Here is a 22,094-nt window from a genome sequence, read left to right as displayed (position 1 = left end):
AGGAAAATCGTTCCATACCTAAATATAAAACTGAAGAGTTTTCTCCTTTCCTCGAATGAGATAATCTCAGGAACTACTAGACCAATTTCAGCGTTAGATAGGCTATTATGCCTAATAGCCTTCGTCGATAATAATGTCGGGACACCTTTTCACACACGGTCGGTTACCATGGGGCTAACCGACCGTGTGTGAAAAGGTGTCCCGACATTATTATCGACGAAGGCTATTAGGCATGTTGCTTATATGCAGGTGTGCGGAGGAGTACCTACTGACGGGAGACGCCCGTAAAACTGCTGGTGGAAGCTAGTTCATAATAATGATAAGATCGCAAGTTCAATACCAAGACATTGACGTTAAGCCTCTCAAACTAAAACCAAGGTCTCTGCGGGGCCCAACAGGGCCAAGGCTCGCAGGGCTGCGGGATTATTCGAAAGAGTTAACCCGGCCCTGGAACATAAAAGGCCTACGAAGAAATACGATGGATTTTTGTCAGTAAAAGTCTGAAACTCCCTCACCGCTGCTAACCATGCAGCATGCAGGGTCATTTGATGACTTTTGCATGCAAACATATTCTAATAGAAACTCTTTTAATGCATAATTATATTATTGTCGCTATCGACAAATAGCTTATCTCGGCGTTTGTTTTATTAAAACAATAGATGTCATAAGGGCGCCACAGTTCCGCCGGTATTATCATTTTTTCCAATAAATATAATTATTATTATCATCATTAATAATAAAGTACGCCGTTAGTTACTATTTTAATTAACTGATAAAGTATATTTGTTGCTATTCTTATGGGCTTCTAAGTGTTAATGTGGTCCAACCAAAGAAGTAATTGATTTTTTTATTACTCTAACTCATAGATAAATTGAGATAGTAGAGTAATAAAATATACATATTTACGCAAATTTTTGATTAGAGAATTCTTTTATGAAGAAGTAGCTGTTTCCCACAGTTAGAACTTTGTAAAACACAAGCCGTTGTCTCGCGGTTCCACCCGCATCCTGTGGGAACTACTGTCGGTATCGGGATAAAAAAAGCCTATGGTAATTGGGAAGAGTGTAGCTTTTCAACCAAGAAAGATTTTTTCAAATCAGTTTCGGAGCCTTTAAGGGACAAACAAATAAAAAAATGTTTCCTCTCAATATTAGTATAGAAGTACCCTGTCTTTTCCCAGTTTTATAGCTAATCATACTTATTTAACTTAAAGCAATGATACATTTTTACAAAATTATTTTCATATTGAGGACACTAGTAATTGATAGTTCTTATAATAAATAATAAACAAAATGAATTGCATTTCGCTGTGTAATGCAGCGTTACAAGTATGATTTCCAAAATAAATGATCCTTGAGTTCTGTCTCCGGTGTTCTCTTGCCAAGAAAATTTCAACAAAAATTATTGTCTAGAAAATGCAAGTGTCTACAATTAATTTTATGACAGCGATTAATTGTTCTATCTTAAACGTGTCTAACCTCCTTCAAGGTAAGCACGGATTTGTAATAACGAAGGTTTGTAGTAAGTATATCCTACCTACATAAAATAAATAGGTTTCATGATAATTATTTTTATTTATTTGTTTCTTTATTGCAGGCAACTGGGGCCCATAGAATACCATACCACATACATAAATGACATTACAATAGTTATAAACTAACATAATATACAAAAATAAAAACGACTAAAAGCTACCTACGTATTGATATCTTAAATAATATTAGGTATCATTATGATAAAAAAGTTTAACAATGAGTGAGAGTTATGAATGAGTAAGACTGGTTATATGACTACAATAATGATCGTATGCAGAATATACCAATTGAGAAATAGATTGAAATTTATCACATTTCTTAAAGTTCATATTAATTATAATTTCATTTTAATTTAGAGATATCGAACTGGTGCTTACACTGGTTAAATATCTTCAAGTGCATTGGAGGCTTTATAAAATGGGTTCGATTTCCAGACATTGATCAATTAATACAGCTTACAAATGAAGATCTACCTTTTTTGGTCTAGATATTAAAACATTTTCTCACAAAAGGAACTTTTCACCGTTTGGCAGTACGTTACCGCAACGATTTGACCGCAAACCGCGGTTTTCTTTCATACCGTTTATTTTCTTACCGTGGTTTGTAGGGGAATCGGATGTGAAGTTATTTTTATTGAACGTTCTGGTCGGCATATGCTATGTACAATAATAGTGTAAAATACTTTGATTAATCAGTTACAAGATAAAGATCAGATAATTTTCTGATCTATCATTAGAGCATTAAGGATGTTAAAATTAGCAATTAACACACTGTTCTCGACCTAAATCTATATGTGAATAAGCAAAGCTGATTAAGTGATTATATTCAGGTATGGTAAATCCTTAATTAGAGACACAGAGAATTTGACAACGTAGGCGGTGGACCGACCAGCTCCTACGCTCCTATAGTCAATAGTTAAACTATTTCATCAAATGAAAAGTAAGTTTTGAAAACAGATCAGGGAACATGATATTATTCATTAATTAGCAGAAAGGTAGTACTTGGGTATTTAGTACTTTAGTGCCTTTTGCAAATTATATAGCAATCACTCCTAATTGATGCTTAAAGTTTTAGAAGGAACCAACCTGATTATTTTACATTTAAAAGTTCCTGAGATTGAGTAATGAATCCTCAAAGGTATTAGCTAGCTTAGCATAATATACATGTATTTAATAACTTAGCTGCACTGTACGTTAATCAGACGTTGTAAACAATGCCTAGTCATTGAAAACCTACTGCATTGAATTACCGTAACAAATACTTTTTCAGTTAAAACAATGATGTCTTAAGCAATTAAGTAATTATTTTATTAATGTTAGAACTTTATTGATTAAGTCATACAACAGTAATAAAGTCTATAAGTAATAAGTATGCATTTTATTACGCGTCTAATCATGTCCCAGTTTGAAAATTATTACTATAATAATTGTGAGATATAAAGTGTGTTCGACTAATTATTAAGAAATAACTCAAATTTTCTTAGAAAAAATAACTGAATTTGTGAGTTTCTGAATAAAATATTTAGTTGGTTTACAAAACTATGGAAAGATAAAGAGAATAGAGAAAATATATCTGATTTCAACTAAACGTTATCGGTACGGTTATAAAAATACAATTCGTATTAATAAATGAAAGTAGCAAATAACATCTCGTTACAGCGTTTATTGGGTACAATACAAAATACGTGGAAAATATTAATTAACAATTTTCAAAGTGTTCATAAATGTTTCGTATAAATCTTGAACACGGGAAATTCGTCAAAGCTTATAATATTTGTATCGTGAATGGACAAGAAACGAAATATTTATATCGTGAATGGACAAGAAACGCTGCATACTATACGACTTTAAGTCCATGTTTTTTTTTTGTAAAGATATTTTTATGAAAGCTGTTACCTAGAACAGTTAAAAAAACATAATAAACCTACTTCATATTAACACGAAATCATGAAATAAATGCCAAAAAAACCACTAATATACGTACTTCAGTAATGGAATATTTTTGTATCAATCGATAGTCAAATGTAGTCTATCAATTAGAATGCTACAATATAAAGTAGCTTACCAACAAATAAAACGCACGTTTAAAAATCGCCCCATCCACCTTGTTAGCACTCCAAGTGAAGTCAAATGCGATAATTACGCGATAGGCCCGTAGTTATGCAAATGCCTGCGTAGGGCGACCATGATTGTGCATTCGTGTGAAACTGCCTTTGGAATATTAATAGTAATTATTTCTTACTATAACATCTACGTATGTGTGAGTACGTGATGTGCTGTTTTGTGTGTGTGAGTTGTAATCAAAAGGTATTATCGGCATGGATTTATGAATTTAAAGGGGTTGATATGTAAGGGAATTAATGTTATATGTTTTTAATTACAAAACATTTCTTTTTTATCTCTCTCTCATTATATAAATAATAAGGTTGTAATTTAATACCTTGGTAACTAAATAAAGCGGGCTATCAAAACGTTCATCATCATCAGCGTCAGCATTTTCAGCGTTCCACTGCAGGTTTCTTCTCATACATAGAAAACATTCATTGGTATCTTTCCCGACCAGACTCTAACCCGCATATTTCTACTTATTAAACTTTTAAAATAAGGGGATAATGATAACGATGATCACATAAAACTTATTGTCACCCCAATTCCGATTACACAGTTCAAAACCCAGAGTAGCAAAGCTGCATATCAACTCTAAAATACAGTAGCAATAGTATCCAGTTTTCCTATCCAGACTAAATTGAAGCCGCTCAAACAACTATCCATGTTACTTAGTACTCCAATTTAACACATTCACTGCTAAAGTTGGATAGCCAGGAGGATAATTATCGTAGTGAGAGGATAGTAGGTACTTAGAAGCATACGGCAAACTTTTAGTCGGCCGATAGTTTGTTTGGCTGTCATTGAACATCTTTGGCAGTCATTACGGGTAATCAGAAGCCAGTAAGTCTGACAACCAGTCTTACCAAGGGTTACCATTAGGTTTAGGTTGCCCGGGTAACTGGGTTGAGGGGGCCAGATAGGGCAGTCGCTCCTTGTAAAGAACTGGTACTCAGCTGCATCTGGACTGGAAGCCGACCCTAACATAGTTGAAAAAAGGCTCGGGAGATAATGATAATGTTTGGGCTCATAAATCAGTATGAAGATGAATGGCACACACATTACAAATCAAGTATTTAGTCGGTATCAGACCGACTGAAAACTTTGATTGGAATTAAGATTGTCTTCAAAAAATATTTTTCCCAAAGTTCCCCAGTTTAGTTTTTAGTGTGCGTATACTCTTAATATTTGTATGTGCAATCGGTTGTCTATTGAAAGTTGCTTCATAGATGCAACTGCGAGTGACAAAATGCCTTTCTCTGATGCAACTTTATGTTGTCTTTACCAATACTATAGATGCGAAAATAATTCTGTGTGTCTATCACAGTTTTAAGCCAAACCTGCTGAAATTATTTAAATGGAATTTAGTATTTAGGATAGTCTGGCTATAGCTTAACGAAAATATAAACCAAACCAGCCTAACCAAGGGGTATTGGGATGCCCGGGTAACTGAGTTGAGGAGGTCAGATAGGGCAGTCGCTCCTTGTAAATCACTGGTACTCAGCTGCATCGGGTTAGACTGGAAGCCAACCCCAACATAGTTGGGAAAAAGGCTCGGAGAGGATGACTTGAAAATATATAAACTATTATGAAACCTACTCATCGATTTTTCTTTTGTTCCATACACATAACTCGGTCATACTATCACAAAAAGTGCCATGAAAAAAATATTTTGTATCCTAATTGGCTTTGGTCTAAAACACTAAGTGACAATAATTAGCTTTACATAGAACATCATTCAAACTCAACCGTACCTACTTTATCCGTTTTACTCACTCAGTAATCTCACTCACGTGCCATTTCAGATTAACTTACACACTAATCCTAAGCTGAATGCACTGCTAATTTGAACTAATGTCCTAAACGTCCCGTTTGAAACCGGCACTACTTTTATCTCGTAACTCACTTAGTAATTGCATACTGCATGTAATGATTTTCTAACTGGCAACACCTAATGATCATGCTTTTGCCGCTTACAACCGTGGTACAAATCGTTTTTGCATTTAGTTTGTGATTATAATCCGTTTAGTCTATACTAGTATATAAAGAGGAAGGAGTCGTGGTGGCCTAGTCGGTAAAGAACCAACCTCTCGAGTATGAGGGCGCAAGTTCGATTCCAGGTCAGGCAAGTACCAATGCAACTTTTCTAAGTTTGTATGTACTTTCTAAGTATATCTTAGACACCAATGACTGTGTTTCGGATGGCACGTTAAATTGTAGGTCCCGGCTGTCATTGAACATCCTTGACAGTCGTTACGGGTAGTCAGAAGCCAGTAAGTCTGACACCAGTCTAACCAAGGGGTATTAGGTTGCCCGGGTAACTGGGTTGAGGAGGTCAGATAGGCAGTCGCTTCTTGTAAAGCACTGGTACTCAGCTGAATCCGGTTAGACTGGAAGCCGACCCCAACGTGATTGGGAAAAGGCTAGGAGGATGATGATGTTAGAAAGCTATACTCTTCCCAAGTAACATAGACTATATTTTATTCTAGTATATGCAGTAGTTCCTATAAGATGAGGGTGAAACCGCGGGCAAACAGCTAGCACGAAATAAACTAGGTTTACGTACATATTAACTAGTGGATATCGAAATTTAAGTGTCAATGTGTAGAAACCTACATAAGTGGGGTTTAAATTCCTTATGACAGGTACTTGTTCTAAATTCGAGTAAAGGGTCGCGTGGGCAGCTGTGGTTTCACCTACGCCAATTGATTTAGGATCTGGGAAAGTTCCACAAAGATTCGTTGAAAGGACATATTGAAAGCCTATTTGAAAAAAAAAAACGGCCAAGTGCTATTCGGAATCGCACACGAAGGGTATCATTATTTAGAAAATGAGCAAAACAATCACGTTTGCTGTATGGGAGCCCCCAAAATATTTATTTTATTCTAGTTTTAAGTATTTGTTGATATAGCGGCAATAGAAATACATCTTCTGTGAAAATTTCAACTCTACCCGTTTTACCCTTTGGGTACGGAACCCTAAAAAATATTTAGTCTTTGACATTTACTGAAATATTAAACCGATTTGAGCGATATTGTAGTCACCGTAAAATGGTTAGTCCCTTACTTAGTTTCATATTGCAAAGAAATAATAGTCGAATATGAAAGTAAGGTGACCCCTTTGAAACACACTTGAATTGACGATTAGATAAAGTTAAATAGTATTTCATTTTCTCAGGAATAGCCTTAAATGGTTCTTAAATGAGATAATTGAGTTTAAATACCTACACACAAAGGCAAAGGTATCAAAAGGTAACCACGATAAATCTATATTATACCATCTAATTATATTATTTCAATAAAAGGCAGAAATCTTTCCAAAACCTTTACACAAGTACCAATCCTTTGAAACTCTATAAACCCTGAATTGAAAGGAATTTTCATTTGAATAAATCAAAATGATTTATACCCAAGTTAATTTGCAAAAGGATGCGAATAGACACGTCCATATTTTATCTTTTTAATTACTTTTACACATTTGCATTAGACGATAAGGAACAAACGGTGAGGAATCGAAATACATTATGTATGTAATAACCTTACGTCCGGTGGTTACATAGTCTTTTCTCGTTTCGAAAAGAATATCAAGCATAAGGCAATATTTTATAAAGTAGTTAGTTATATATTGTTGTCTTTCTTCAAAGAAAATATTTATAAAACAGTTTGATGAAGAATATTATAAATTATTTACAAAAACAAATATTCTAAATTAATGAAATACCAATTTCAAGTTTTTGGTATCACCAGTTTACCTTCTTATATTATGCTGTAACTTAATATACTTGCCACCGTCTTAAATACCATGTGCAGCCACCTAACGCAGTATATTTTCAGGTCCATTCACTCCATGCAACCTTACAAAGTTCTATGCATCAAATAACAATAACTTGTTGCACACAAATAATTCAAATACTAGAACTGAACCACTATAAAGATGGTTCTGAAAAGCGGCCCCATTGTCATATCTCTCTTTTCATCCAAGACTAATGTTTTTCCGATATCACTGTGCTTTAAGAGCGCGTGCATACTACAAACTTTTAGTCGGCCGATAGTTTGTTTGGGCTTATAAATCAGTATGAAGATGAAAGTAGTGATGATAATTTCTTCCTACCCGGTTACCGGCTACGGCGGTTGTTCTCATGTAAAGACATTATCCATCTACGCAGGATATATTATAGTGCGCAGACACAGGTGTACTCACTATTCCTTCACTTTCATAGCCGGATGGGACGGCACGACCGGAAAGACATCAGGCGCAGGACCGACATTTACGTGATCTCCGATGCACAGGCGTATCAATCCAGGCTCCGTGCTGCTTTGTAAAAGTTTATAAAACCCACAAAGCGGTTTCGGCCCGGCCCGGGAATCGAAAAGTGTACATACTTTTCGATTCCCGGGCCGGGGACATGTAAACGATCGGGTTTTCTCCGGTATCTAATTGACTAAAAACTGATTGAATTAACAAATTTTCCTACCACCAGGCTGCAGTTAGCCGACGGTTTAGTTTGTAGTGTGCGTTCGCGCTTAAGTGCATTTCGTTTTACGTATAAAGAACTCCCGATGTTTTATATCGAAGAGTTCCGGATTTTGATTCTGCAGTTCTCGTTTGAGGTATCTTATTCGGTTTTATAGCTGACTTCTTATAATAATAGGTTTTCGGATCGGATGGAGTGGATTTGTTCGTGGACAAAAATGCTTTCGAATTTGTGGGAATCGTTTTCAAAAATTTCATTTGGGATAGTACCTTGTACATACAGAAGCTACCTGTGTGCCTGTGTCAGCTTGAAAAATACTGCAAGTTAAACAGTTTATCTTCAAGCAAAATTGATTCATAATACTATGTTTCTTCTTCTGAATTTATTATGAATCATTATTTAATCACCCATTCACATACATCAACATCGATATATTATAGTTCTCACGAGTCAAACCAGTCAATAATAACTGTTTCACAAAATCCCACCCAAAACAAAAATGTGAAAGACTGCCAAGTTCGATAATATGGGAATGCTTCGCCTATAAAAGAAGTGAGATCTGAATAAGTACCAAGTTCCATACACATACCTCAGTTAAAAATAGTTACTTTTTAATGATGTTACTTGGCAAGTTTTCATACACCTTGTTATAAACCTACTAAACGCAATGAATCAAGTATTTAATTTTCTATTAAAACTTGCCAAGTAGTCATCATTAAAAAGTAACTATTTTTAACTGAGGTATGTGTATGGAACTTGGTACTTATTCAGATCTCACTTCTTTTATAGGCGAAGCATTCCCATATTATCGAACTTGGCAGTCTTTCACATTTTTGTTTTGGGTGGGATTTCATTTATTTTTGTAAGGTTGTTTATTTTATTTTTTTCTTATGATGAAGTTAGTTAAAGAAATGTCTCATTTATACTATTTTTTAGATTTTTTAATATGCACTATGTTTCTTACAAAGAAATGAACTAGATTAACTATGACTAGATTTACCAACTGACTGACATGACATGTTATCATATATTATGTTCGTGGATCAAAGTTACACATTTGTTATTTTCGAAACTGATTCACACTTGGCCGTTTTCAGATTTTTACGTTACTTTGACTAAATACAAACCTTTGTACCATTCGAAGATATATTATATAAATATAGATAAATTTAGTTCGTTTTAGTTCCTTAGGGGTATAAATTTACACCGGGTATAAAACACCTTCATTATTTTGAAACCGACTCACACTTGGCCATTTTCAGATTTTTCCCTTTACCTTGACATAAAGACCTACCTCCATGCCAAATTTCAAGTCAATACGACCATTGGAAGTGGTCTAGGTTTTTGATGAGTGAGTCAGTGAATAAGTGAATCAGTGTATAGTAAAAATAGCGATTTTCTGACGTCAATATCTCAAGACCTACAATAGGTATATTAATGAAATTTTGTATTTTAGATAAGTGAGGGGGTCTCAACAGATACTAGAAATTTGATATGCGTAAATAAAATAGATTTTGAGTTACAGGGGGGTCGAATTTGGCCCGAAATGGTTCGTGTAATATAACCCACGGCCGGTGTGTCGCCTTTTTTGCTCGAACTTGGCGGACACACTGCCGTGTGTCTAGATATATCTTATACGAAAATAAGTGAAAGTAAATAATGTGTGTTAATTATTTATTTTCCCACGCAATTTTTGAGTGAAGATAATGTTGATAGCTGTTTTATAACTGTCTACAAAATTATGATATTTTTATGTCTGTGAGGCGTATTAATTATAGTGTACTTTGGTGCACGTGGGTTATGTAAATATAGTGTTCGTGGATTTAAAATATTATGAAATTACAGAGTCTTTGGTCTACATAATCTTGGCCATTATCATGTAAGCTTAATCTATAGTAATATTATAAAGAGGAAACCTTTGTTTGTTTGGTTGTAATGGATAAACTCAAAAACTACTGGACTGATTTTAAACATTCTAAATGTTATCATTATAATTATTTTAAATGTTATCTGCGAGTAACATAGGCTATATTTTCTCCCGGTGCGGGCAGTAGCTCCCACGGGACGCGGGTGAAACCGCGGGAAAACGGCTAGTTAACAATATAAAGGCATTTATTAAAGATATTATTATTGATTGAATACCTGATTGATAGTAATAGCTTGTCCTATATTAAAATGAGAGCATTCTGAAGAACGGATTTTTAATCAATAATCATGCCGTCTATATTTACCTCGTGAAAATCGAAGACAATTTTTTAATCGGTCGATTAAGGTACGGAAATGATTCAATCATAAATTATTTCAATAGGCGCCGTGTTATGTAATTAAAAAAATCTTTAGCAACTTATTACTGTCATACCACATGGATTGATCAGAGATTGTTAGGGCTGTCTCATTCTTATTCAGCTTTTTAGAAGGCATTATATTGATGTGTTTCGGATTTCATTTGAATAACTTTGGTGGTCATAACGGTTAGGAGTCAGAATGTCTCAGAACTAGTCTTACAAAAGGTTATTGAGGTGCCCAGGTAACTGGTTTGAGAAGGTCATATAGGCAGTGATTCTTTCAAATCGCTCAACACATAACTTTTTGATGGACAAAATCCTTATTTTCTAAAGGCCTCCTTTACCTACATTTAAGATCACTGCAAAGAGTTAAAGCATTATGACGAAAGTGACAGATTTATTTTATTTGAGACAAGTTTATTTTCATCAGCCGACTTTTAATGGTGAAGTTGTTTGATTGATTTACTTGCTCTGGTTTTCTTTGAAAAGCTTCATTTATTTCCTCTATAAGCGTCAACCTTAATTCTATACTGTCAATCAATGTTATAATTGCATAAAAGTTATACGTTTACAAGCCGATGAAATACCTTTTAAGGCAGTTCTACCTTGTTAGGATTTTATATTAGTATCTAAATCAGTGACTTTGAGTACCTACGAGAATTTATTAATAGTCTACAATATGTTAGGTATTTAATTGAAATGACGCGATTTATTGAGTAGCTGATAAATAAATATTATAGCTTCAACCAGATGCATGTAGGTAGGTAGGTTTAACTCGGTAATGTACCCAACATTGATGAACTTTATTAGTTTTATGCTATTTATGATTCAAATAATTTATTTCAGACAAATGTCCATAGTGTTAGTATACAAAATAACTTAAAAACTAGTATTAGTAATTCATAATTAAAAGCGATAATTTGTGTGGATCCTCACTCAGTACCTACCACAGCAGAGGGGAATCCCGCAGATCTGAAAACACATAAACACATAAAAATATTAGTTTTAATGTAAATAATGTTTTTTTTAGTGAATAAGAGATGAAGCTAAAAAAGTACTTCCTGCCAATGACGTGTGCGAATGTATCTGCAAAGGTCTATTTGAAATAAAAACATTTGATTTTCAGACAATAGACATTCGTAGGTTCCAAAAAAGTTCCGAACAATTATTTTTTTATAAAAAAGGTTAGTGCTACTGCTTGCCATCCTAATATGAGGTATATTATAAAGATTATTATTTTTAATAATGCACGTTCAAGTTGATATATTAAATGTCTAATACGCGATCGTCCCAGGGCCGTACTTGGAGCGTGGGCAATTAATTAAATTACGTACGAAGGCAAAATTGAAGTGGCGTTATGTGAATATGAAGCATTTCTCAAATTAATGAGCACTCTCTTTTGTTTCTTAATAAGCTTCCCGAAAGACAAATTCTATGTAGAATTAACTTGGTAATGAACACGGCTCGTGTCGTATAAGTAATCAAAGCGAATGGGATGTTGAGATGAATGAACGACAGTGTAATTATTAGGAACTAGCTTTTGCTGGCGGTTCTATTCGATTTGTTAGATATATTTAAATGTAATTTTCGTCAATGACTGATATCAATCAGAAACTATAACATATTTATAACTAGCTTCTGCCCGCGACTTCGTACGCGGATCCTGTCCCTTATGCCAGCGACTATGGGGTCAGCAAAATCAAAGATCTGAATAGTCGCAATAGACGTGACCATAGGGATAAAAGTAGTGATTCTAATTAGTCCGCATTTAAGTTGTGTGTGGCAAAAATATTACACGTATTATAACGTAAAAAAACATTGAATAGATGACAAAGTCGTGGTGACTTAGTGGAATTCGTGGTTTAGTGGGTAGAGAACCAATCTCTCAAGTATGAGCGTGCGTCTTTGATTCCAGGTCTGGCAAGTGCCTGCCAATGCAACTTTTCTAAGTTCGTATGTACTTTCTACGTATATTTTGGATACCAATGACCGTTATTTGGAGGGGATGTTAAACTGTAGGTTCCGACTGTCATTGAACATTCTTGGCAGTCGTTATGGGTAGTCAGAAGCCAGTAAGTCTTACCAAGGGGTGTTAGGTTAAGCGGGTAACCGGGTTGTGGAGGTCAGATAGGCAGTCGCTCCTTGTAAAACACTGGTACTCAGTTGCATCGTGACTGGAAGTCGATCCTAACATAATTGGGACAAAGGCTCTTGAGATAATAACGACAATAATAATGAGATATAGGCACCGCAGGACATCTGAGGCTGATGACGGGGAGTAGCGACCCCGCGGGGCTATATATACTGAGTTCTCCAGGGAGTGTATACTGTCCCCCATCTCCGGCCGGTCGGAGTGACCCATGAGGGGGGAAGGTCTCACGCCTCTGGCTTGGCTTGGCCGTCCAGAGTGGAGTCGCTAGAGCAGGATTAGTAGCCTTGCTGAGGGTAGGTGCCTCATGGTAAGCACAGGGAGCGCGTAATCTGCGTTTAAAGTCCGCCGAGGTATCCTCACCCTTCAGCCGCTCATGTCCCTGTTGCCCTCTTGTTGCTATTCAGTGACTGGTTCCCGGGGGCCCAGTAAGTGAGGCGGCGAGTCTCCACCTGCCGTTTTTACATGTACCTAATACATTGTCATCCACTAACATCCCATCACAATAGCCCAAGTAGTTTTCCTCCATAGTTAGCAATAGTTTAGCACAGAACCGGGGATTGTCTTTTTTTTAACGACGTCCACCGGGAATTGTCCTTGGGTTCATTTCTATAGTGTATAAAGGGATAATCGTCGGTTTTGTGTCACCATTTCATTTAAGTTGTCTCAAAAGGGCTTCAGCGTGTTGGCTTCGGCCCCGCGTTTGCCTCCCAAAAATTCGGAACTCTGTAGTCCGGAGGTCTGGAAGAGACATACAAAATAATAATGAGATATAACACAACAAAGTCGGAGAGTGGGGGTTCGTGACGCCACGTCTAGGTATGTAAAATTTGTACTAAGCAGTGACTTAACACGAAATTCAAGCGTTGTTGTATCTTCGTTATTATTTGTTTTTGAGAGAGAGAAAAGAAAAATACGTGTCCATTATTTTAGGGTTATCTAAAAGACGGACTAATTACTTTTTTTGATTCACCATACCTATTTCATAACATTCATTTCTGTACATTTCAAGTGTAGTATTGCTCTTGAAGTTCCACATCAGGTGTTCCAGATCTTCGATGTTTATACGTCAATAGAGAGTGCTTATCAGATTGAACCACTTTTGCTAAAACGTCATATCTTCATATGCTTCATATAGTCTAGCAGGGCTCCTGGAGTTCCACATCAGGTGTTTTACATCTTCAACTTTTATAAGTCAACAGAGAGTGCTTATCAGATTGAACAACTTTTGTTAAAACGTTATACCTCTATATGCTATAGTCTAGCTGGGCCCCTGGAGTTCCACATCAGGTGTTTTAGATCTTCAATTTGTATAAGTCAATAGAAAGTGCTTATCAAATTGAACAACTTTTGCTAAAACGGCATACTTGTATATGGTACAGAGAAGCTGGGCTCTTGGGGTTCCACATCAGGTGTTCCAGATCTTAAAATTTATTATCTCAGCTGAAAATGCTCATCAAATGAAACAATTTTTGCCACAGCACCATATTTGTATCTCTTATAGTTTTATTGGTCTGTTGGAGTTCTGCATCAGGTCTTCAAGTTTCGAAGATAAATTATAGCCTATATGTTGACCAGGCCTAATACTGATACAACAAAGAAAAAATCATTGAAATCCGTTCAGTAGTTCGGAAGATTAGCGTGTACAAACAAACAGACATACAGACATACAGACAGAATTTTTTTTTGGATTTGTGCTCCATTACTGTTCCTAAACCCCACCCAATTATTATTTTTTTAATATATTCAATGTACAGACACAGTTTTTTTACAGATTTATTATATGTATAGATTCTACGTAATATTTTATACACAGACCGTCTTACCACAAAAACTTTTAAACGTCAGTTTAAGCCTTGTCTAAAAAAATGACAAATTATGATGTTGACATATGGTTCATTTTGCAGCCACATTTTTTTTAGACCAGTATAAAATAGGCGTTTAAGTTTTTGTAGTACCTAAGGCCAAGAATGTTTAATACGTTTTGTCACCGATACGTGCCACAAGCACAATACTCGACAATAAAAACAAAAAAATGCCTAATACTTTAGCTATATCATTAAAACACCATTAATGTGGGTTTTCACAGTAACATCAATTTATTCTTTTACAAATATGGCTTTTAATTGCACTTATAAACTAAATTCAGACAAAAGTAGTCATTAGTTCCAAATACGGTTTGAATTTAGAACAATGTTTAGAAATAACCGTTATTTTTAGACCGTGAGTAATCAATAGAATTAATAGAGTGTCAACTGACAATAGGTGTGTGGGTGTAACTATTGAAATTAAGTCAATTATAAAATTTACTTGACATTGAGAATTAGGTGACATTACAATGTCAGACAATGATGGCATTGATGAACAAACATCAATTTCAATATAATATGGAAGTATCAATTATTGCGAGGTTATATTGTTTTTACATACATTGGTTCTGTTTGATTGTATATAGTGACGTATTTGTTATTTGTGTCGAACATAAAATTTTATAATCATAACCAACTTCAAAAGTTTACAAAGTTGTTTAGGTCCTTTCAAATCAAAAGTATATTTAAATGAAGTATTACGTACCTACATATTTTCTAAATTTTAATGTATCCAAATTGAGAAGCAGCATTCTATTGTAAAAAGTTAAATAAAGTATCAAAGACAATAGAAAAGAGTATCATTTACACTTATTTAAACCTACACAGCCACCCACGTTGAACTAATTAAGATAATTTCTTCCCAAAAGGTCTTAACGTATGACTTGATTAAAATACTTTAGATCGCGCCCAAAATTACTTTAATCAAGCATCATAAATGCCGTTAAGAATTTTATATCATAAACTTAATCTTGGCACTTTGATTACAGTTATTTTAAATGTAGTTTAAAGAGAAAATTACACTCCTGTGTATCGTTAAACATTTTAAAATAATTGGCCTTATCCTAATACGTCTCTGTACAAAGTATTACGAAATTGTCATTTGATTTTACACCTTCTGTCATTAACTTTAAAGTTGAATTTAGTTTGTAAGCTCAAAGTTGCATACAGGTATTTAAGTCCATTTATGAAAAACACCTGATTTCCATTCGATTAAATTTCATGTCGCCGACAGACGCTGTCATTACTAGCCTGATTGCTTCCAAGATACCTGGGTGACGCGTTAATGAAAGGGTGTAACTACCACTCATCTGTCATTGCATTTTATACTAAAAACTCGTTGCGGTTGAAACTAATTTACCTTAACGAGAACCTAAGTGTCGCTCGGAGCGAGTGTAGGGATAACATGATTGGTCTGAAAGATCATAAATTGTCCCGTATTTAGTTAATTTGATAGATTGTTGGTTCGGTGATCTAAGATTTATTTGATATGCGAAGCAGTTTTTTATATTATAATGGTATACCAGTAGAGAGTGTTATAAGTGCACTAAGAATGTACCTACTACCGTTGACGTTCATTACATCATATGAATCGTTTCAACATGACATGAAATGTACCTATCTGACCTACTCAATCGGTCAAACCGATATCCCTTAGTAAGACTAGTTGTCAGACTTTCTGGCTTCTGACTACCCGTAACGACTGCCAAACAAAGAATCATGATATTACTCAAAAATAAATCTCGATTGTCCTTATTAAACTTACTATAACTTATAATAACTGTCAGTAATAAAAGTGTAATTTTCCATACTCCCAATCTGTAATCCATCTCTAATCAACTTCACACGTTCCTAGAAGATAATTCGCATTTCCCAGCTTATAACTATAACCAGAGTAGGTAACTACGCTTAGTTGAACCTGTTTAGTGCAGCCAGTAACTGTATGACGCGTTAAGTCATATAATTACGTAATCCTTTGGAGAAGCTCCTTTGGAACGCTCGAGCTAAACCCAGAGTAGTTAGGTAGGCGTTCTAAAGCGCATAATGAAAATGCATCGTGTGTTTTTTGTTTTTTTAATCGTGTGTGTAAGTTGAAGTGTAATTTTATGCGGTGGGATTTTGTAGTTAAGGGATTTTTGACTTTATTTTGAACTAGCTTCTGCCCTCGATTTCTAGGATGGTGAAAAAATGCTATGTCCTTCTCCCGGGTCTAAGCTATCTCCCCTCTAGCAAATTTAACGGTTAAGCCATTCTTGAGTTATAAAATGTGTAACTGACATGACTTTCTTTTATGTGTATATATAGATTATGGTTATTTATTTATTCAATGACATGTTTCTTAATATACATAAAACATTCTACATTCTTAATATACGTAAAATGATCAATTTATTTTTATTTTATACTTAGCAGTGCAGTTGCACAAAGCATAAATATTTAGTTTCGCTTAGATTTCTTTGCTACGAAAAAATATTTATAATCACGCGTGACAGTTATAAAATGGCCAACATTATTCTGAATCCTTTATCAAAAGCTTATCTTTCAAATATATCGTGACTGCAATACATAAACACAAATAAAACTCATAGAAGTTATTACTGTACTAAAGCAACTGTTGATAGTTAAGCATTCCAGTTTTTTAAGCCACAAGTGCTATTTTCACAGGGTGTTACAAAAGTACCCGTAAAAATGAATGTAAGTGAATTCTGTACGTACGGACAAAATCGTTATTATGAATCTTTGCTGTTATACAGATTATAAGCAAAAATGAGTAACTATTCTGCATATCTTAATTTCATTGAAATAACTACTTTTTTTTTCTTTTCTTTGCGCCCTGTTCCCCATTTATTTTGTGTCGGCGATTACGCCGAATACATATAGGTACGCGAAATACTTATTAATGTATTTCACTTTCTTTTTGTCAGCCATCATAGTAATATTCACTACTTCTACTATAAACGTAATTTTTATGTATTAATTCAGTAATTTTACAAAATTAACAATATTTTCCAAATGTTGTAGATGAGGGACCATTCTAATCACGGGGATCAATCCCCTTCCCTTTCTGATTACGGAAATTTTGCAACAGCCTGTATTTTATTTAAGCCAGCAAATACAATGCAATAAAAAGCCCGTTGACGTATTTCAAAAGTGTGTAAGAAGTATTTATTTCATTAACAAATTGCATCTGTGCTTAAGCTTGCATAAATTAACTTAGTCATCGGGCTATTTACTATGTAAGTGGAACGGCTTTATATTGTACTTATCTTATGTCATCTGTGGTGTTTATATTGTTTACAAATATTTTGTGTTTTTATATTATGTAAACTCTAGGTCCCGACTGTCATTTGAACATCTTTGGTAGTCTTCACGGGTAGTCACATAGGCATAACTGGGTTGGGGAGGTCACATAGGCAGTCACTCCTTGTAAAACACTGGTACTCAGCTGCATCTGGTCAGACTGTAAGTTGACCTCAACATAGTTGGGAAAAGGGGAGGCAGATGAGGTGACAAATAAATTGTGTTTTTGTCGCATTCTGATGTCTTGTCGCAGTAAACTTAAGCACCCGCTACAGAGCGAATTTATTGAGATTGAGGTAAACAACACAAAAGTCTGTTTATAAAATAGCGTATGAGAAACTTTAAAATTAGTGGTCACAACTAGCCAATTTGTTCACACCATTAAACGAACACATGAAAAAATAAATGCAAACACGCAACTTCACACTATACAATCGACTTGTAAAACACGACGCGTAAGTTCATAAACCACTAGTTAAAATAAACAGAAAAGCCTTCTAAAAATAAAAAAAAAGCCATTCATTCATTCGTGTCGTACAAACTCGTTGGGTTCAGCGCTTGGCCGAATGGCTGACAGTGGAAAACTATTCTAGGTCGCGGATAGGGTTACCATACGAGAATTTGTCCTGAGATGTCAGGATTTTTGGAGTTTTCTCGGGTTTGTTGGTTGGAGATGGCAGGAATACAGGTGAGGAGGAATACAGGTTATTCTTAAAGCTTTGACAGTTTTGCCATAACTTCTTATTTTGTAAATAATAATTATAAGCCTTCATAAAATCTGTAATTCTATAGTCCCGTGGTCTGGTGAAGACATACATGAATAAATAAATGAATAATATAAATAAATAAAATAAATAATGTCGGGACACCTTTTCACACACGGTCGATTAGCCCCATGGTAAGTTGTTAATTAACTTGTAACATAATAATATAATAATTCATTTTGTAAATATACCCGTTTAAATAGGTAAGCATCAGTGAAATCTGCAGCACGTGAGTGATACCTCTATGGAAATGGTAACATTACCATAAAAATAAACTAAACATGTTTGAAAAGAATCTCAAGCCATAAAAAGACTCAGACTTTTCTAAACTTTATCCGGACTTTTCTCCTGACTTTTTGATCTGGTAACCCTAGTCACGAATAAAACTGACCCAGTTACAAATGATCTGGCCGCACTGCCACTCGTAAGCTAACCAGAATAAAACACACCAAGTACCGGTTCCTATATGTTACCTTCCGTCATTGGTCACACTTCAACGGCTATGGTGATGGTCATAATAGACAGTGTCTTCATTGTTAGATGGTCCTCTGTCGGTCATTTAATAGCTAGCTTTTGGTTAGACCATGAATTCTAAAAAAAGACAATAAAAATAGATGATTTTTCATAAAACATCGAAAAGTGAGCTTCTTGTAAACTTGCACTGTGTAACTAGTGTGAGCTCGAAGATTTTCTGTCCATTTGAGTGCCTTGTCGAGATCGATTCATAATATTATGGTGTGACGAGAATGGGCAAGACGACAGTAAGACGGAATCATTAAAATATTGTGTTTAACTGATAAAATATTGTGTATGTATGGTGGAAAATGTCTCCATTTTAAGATTTAAGACGAGATTATTATTTTATTTGAGAAAATAAAATTACAAAATACTGCCATCCGCCATGTTTTTTAAAACGCCAATCACAGAGTGTTACGTCAGCCCTTAGTAAATACTGTCACTGTCACCGAATTTATTTCGAGTTTCGACTATCTCTTGAGTTTTATCAGTGTTTAAATTGACTAAAAGTATTGCTAAAAGTAGTATCATAAGATCTATATCGGTCTTTTGCTTACTTACTTAAATTTGCTTTACTAATTAAGCCATGGAACAAGGATTTACTAAGGCAAACAGTTCTAATTTGCCTCGAGTGGATTTGTTAATGTTGGGAGAGTTCCTGGCGTCAAACAAAGATTTCTGTTCAGCAGAATTCAGAAACGTGAAAACTGCAGCGTAAGTACTATTATTACTGTATGAATTTTTTATAAATTTAGAAGATATTTTGTAAAATATCACTTGATATATTAAGTATTTGAGGTTATGTTTTCGTTATGAGAATATGTTTTGTGTATGTAATCTACGATTAAGTATGTAACTCTATATTTACACGCCTATTTTTTTGTTATAGGTCTTCCAGGCCGTCGTACGGTGATGATGCCATAAGTTATGTCCAGTTAAAACGCGATGGCAATCTGTGCGTGGTGAAGTCAAAAATCTGTCCAGAACACAAGGTCCATGGAAAGTTATATGGAGTAACATTAGTAGTTGACGAAGTCAATGAGACAGTTGTTTCGGTGGATTGCCACGACTGTGTTGCATCACAAGGAGGCTGCAAACATGCCGTGGCTTTTCTTATGTGGGTGCATCGCAGGAGTGAAGAACCATCTGTTACATCAGTTGAATGCTACTGGATGAAATCCAAGCTATCAAAAGTTGGGACTACCATAAAATACATGACAGCAAAAGATTTATCTGATGCTAAGCCTAGCTTGCCATCAAATAGTGTAGTATTAGACAAGTTTATCGAGGAAGGGAGGAAAAGGCAACTTCACAATTGTGAATTGATCAAAGGACCATGAGTCAAATTGGGCTCATTGTCCAACAGAGTTATAGCATATGCCGTTGTGAAGGTTTTTGTTTGTACTAAAATTGTTACTATGGGCACTATCTTCAATTCCATGGCAAAAAAAAGATATGCACTTAAATAGGTTTTGTAGAAAAGGACAATTGTTAGGAGTCGTAGTGCGCTTGGTTGTTCATGACATAAAACCTAATTCACAGGATTTGATTATGCTAGGATTATGGAACCACCTCATAATCACCAGGTCAGGATCTGATGATGGAACCCCTGAGAAATCGAGGGCAACTTTCAAAAATTGTAGGCGTGCATAGGTTAAAACCTTGACAGTGAGGTGTACGTCTGATAACACTATGCAACAGTGAAGGTTTGGAGCTGACCTGATGATGGAGACCGGAGAAGGTCGAGGGAACTCGACAACTTACATATTAAACTACCTTGTGTTTGGGCTTATATTATTCGTATTGATGGGAACTTTCCACAAATGCGGATAGTGACAACTATGCTTGTCACTGAAAAGCCAAAAATAAAAAAAACTTTTGAAACGAAATGGGTCGAGATGCCATCACTCAGTATTTGCTCGTGTCTAACAGGTAGACACACAGTAGGAAGTTGTGCTCATATCATTTCAATAATATGGTATCTAGGGTTAGGCAAGCACACACAATTTAATCCACCGGCAGGATATTTAGACGACATTATTATTGATATTGATTGAAATGTTTACAAAAATAATTTTAACTGCAGCTGCTAACAGTTATTTATTTTTATTTTTTATGTATACATTAAACCTGACATTAAAACTAGTTAAAGGTGTTCAATAACAAAACCTATAATGCCATAACAGCACTACTTCTTGCAGAATATTAGTTTATTTATGGTCGGAGAAAAATATTTATAGCAAAATAACCCCATGGATTCTTCGCAAAAATGAGTTAAAATCTTTATATTTAGTGCTTTACAAGTATATTCAAAGTGGTCTCATCTCTGTTGGTGGGTGAGCCCAGGCTTCATACATTTTTGCCCATGGTCCTTTCAGGAAGATTATGTGCCTGATAAAGTGATTACATTCTCCATGCACAAACTAATATTAAAATATAAGGAAAAATCCTGTGACATATTCTTGGAAAAGCTTGTATTAACCGATGCAGATGTTAAACTTATTGAAGAAAAAACAAGACAACAAAATAAAAGTAGTGTTTGGTATGAACTAAGGTATGGTAGGATTACTGCTTCACGAGCATATGAATTCACCAGATGTAATACCAATGATGGAACCTTGATTGCTCAGATAATGGGTGGAAGAATCCCAGACACACATGCAATGAAACGTGGCAGAATGTTGGAGGATGAAGTCAGGGAAACAGTTTCATCTAAACTCAGAAAAACAATAAATAAATGTGGCCTGTTCATCAGCAAAAAATATCCCATGATAGCTGGATCACCAGATGGGGTCTGTGACGAGAGTATAATAGAAATTAAATGTCCGATAAGTACTAAGACTCTCAAAAATTATGTTAATAATGGGAAACCAACCAAAAAATATTATGCACAGATGCAGTTGCAAATGTATTTGTCTGGTCGTCAACAAGGCTACTTCTGTGTTGCAGATTGCAATTATAACATAAATAAAAATGTAAATATAATTTGTGTGCAATATGATGACAAATATGTTTCAGAATTTGTTTTAGCCTTAGTCCATTCATGGAAGCATAATGTGTACCCACTATTGTACCAAAGTGTTGTTTAGTTATTATAG

The 22,094-nt window shown here is 35.1% G+C and overlaps 2 protein-coding genes across 5 annotated transcripts in view; both read left to right on the top strand.

Moving 5' to 3' along the window:
* LOC124634994 (collagen alpha-1(XVIII) chain-like) overlaps positions 1–22,094 on the top strand; it is a 108,032-nt gene that overhangs the window by 35,947 nt on the left and 49,991 nt on the right. The window lies entirely within an intron of this gene.
* On the top strand, positions 19,232–22,085 carry LOC124634995. Its single transcript, XM_047170725.1, has 3 exons — positions 19,232–19,710; positions 19,886–20,327; positions 21,369–22,085. The coding sequence occupies exons 1-3, from the start codon at positions 19,583–19,585 to the stop codon at positions 22,083–22,085; spliced, it is 1,287 nt and encodes a 428-aa protein (XP_047026681.1). The 5' UTR covers positions 19,232–19,582.

This window comes from Helicoverpa zea, chromosome 12 (genome assembly GCF_022581195.2).
Source record: "Helicoverpa zea isolate HzStark_Cry1AcR chromosome 12, ilHelZeax1.1, whole genome shotgun sequence".
Taxonomy (NCBI): domain Eukaryota; kingdom Metazoa; phylum Arthropoda; class Insecta; order Lepidoptera; family Noctuidae; genus Helicoverpa; species Helicoverpa zea.
The sequence above is the reverse complement of the archived record's forward strand: the minus strand, read 5'-3'. Positions and strand labels throughout refer to the sequence as shown.

What these genes read in the sequence shown, in the direction of transcription:
- LOC124634995 (XM_047170725.1), top strand. Translation starts at nt 19,583, where the DNA reads ATGGAACAAGGATTTACTAAGGCAAACAGTTCTAATTTGCCTCGAGTG. An exon ending in AGAAACGTGAAAACTGCAGC is followed by an intron (nt 19,711 to 19,885) that starts GTAAGTACTATT and finishes TTTTTGTTATAG; the next exon opens with GTCTTCCAGGCCGTCGTACG. An exon ending in ACAATTGTGAATTGATCAAA is followed by an intron (nt 20,328 to 21,368) that starts GGACCATGAGTC and finishes TGCCCATGGTCC; the next exon opens with TTTCAGGAAGATTATGTGCC.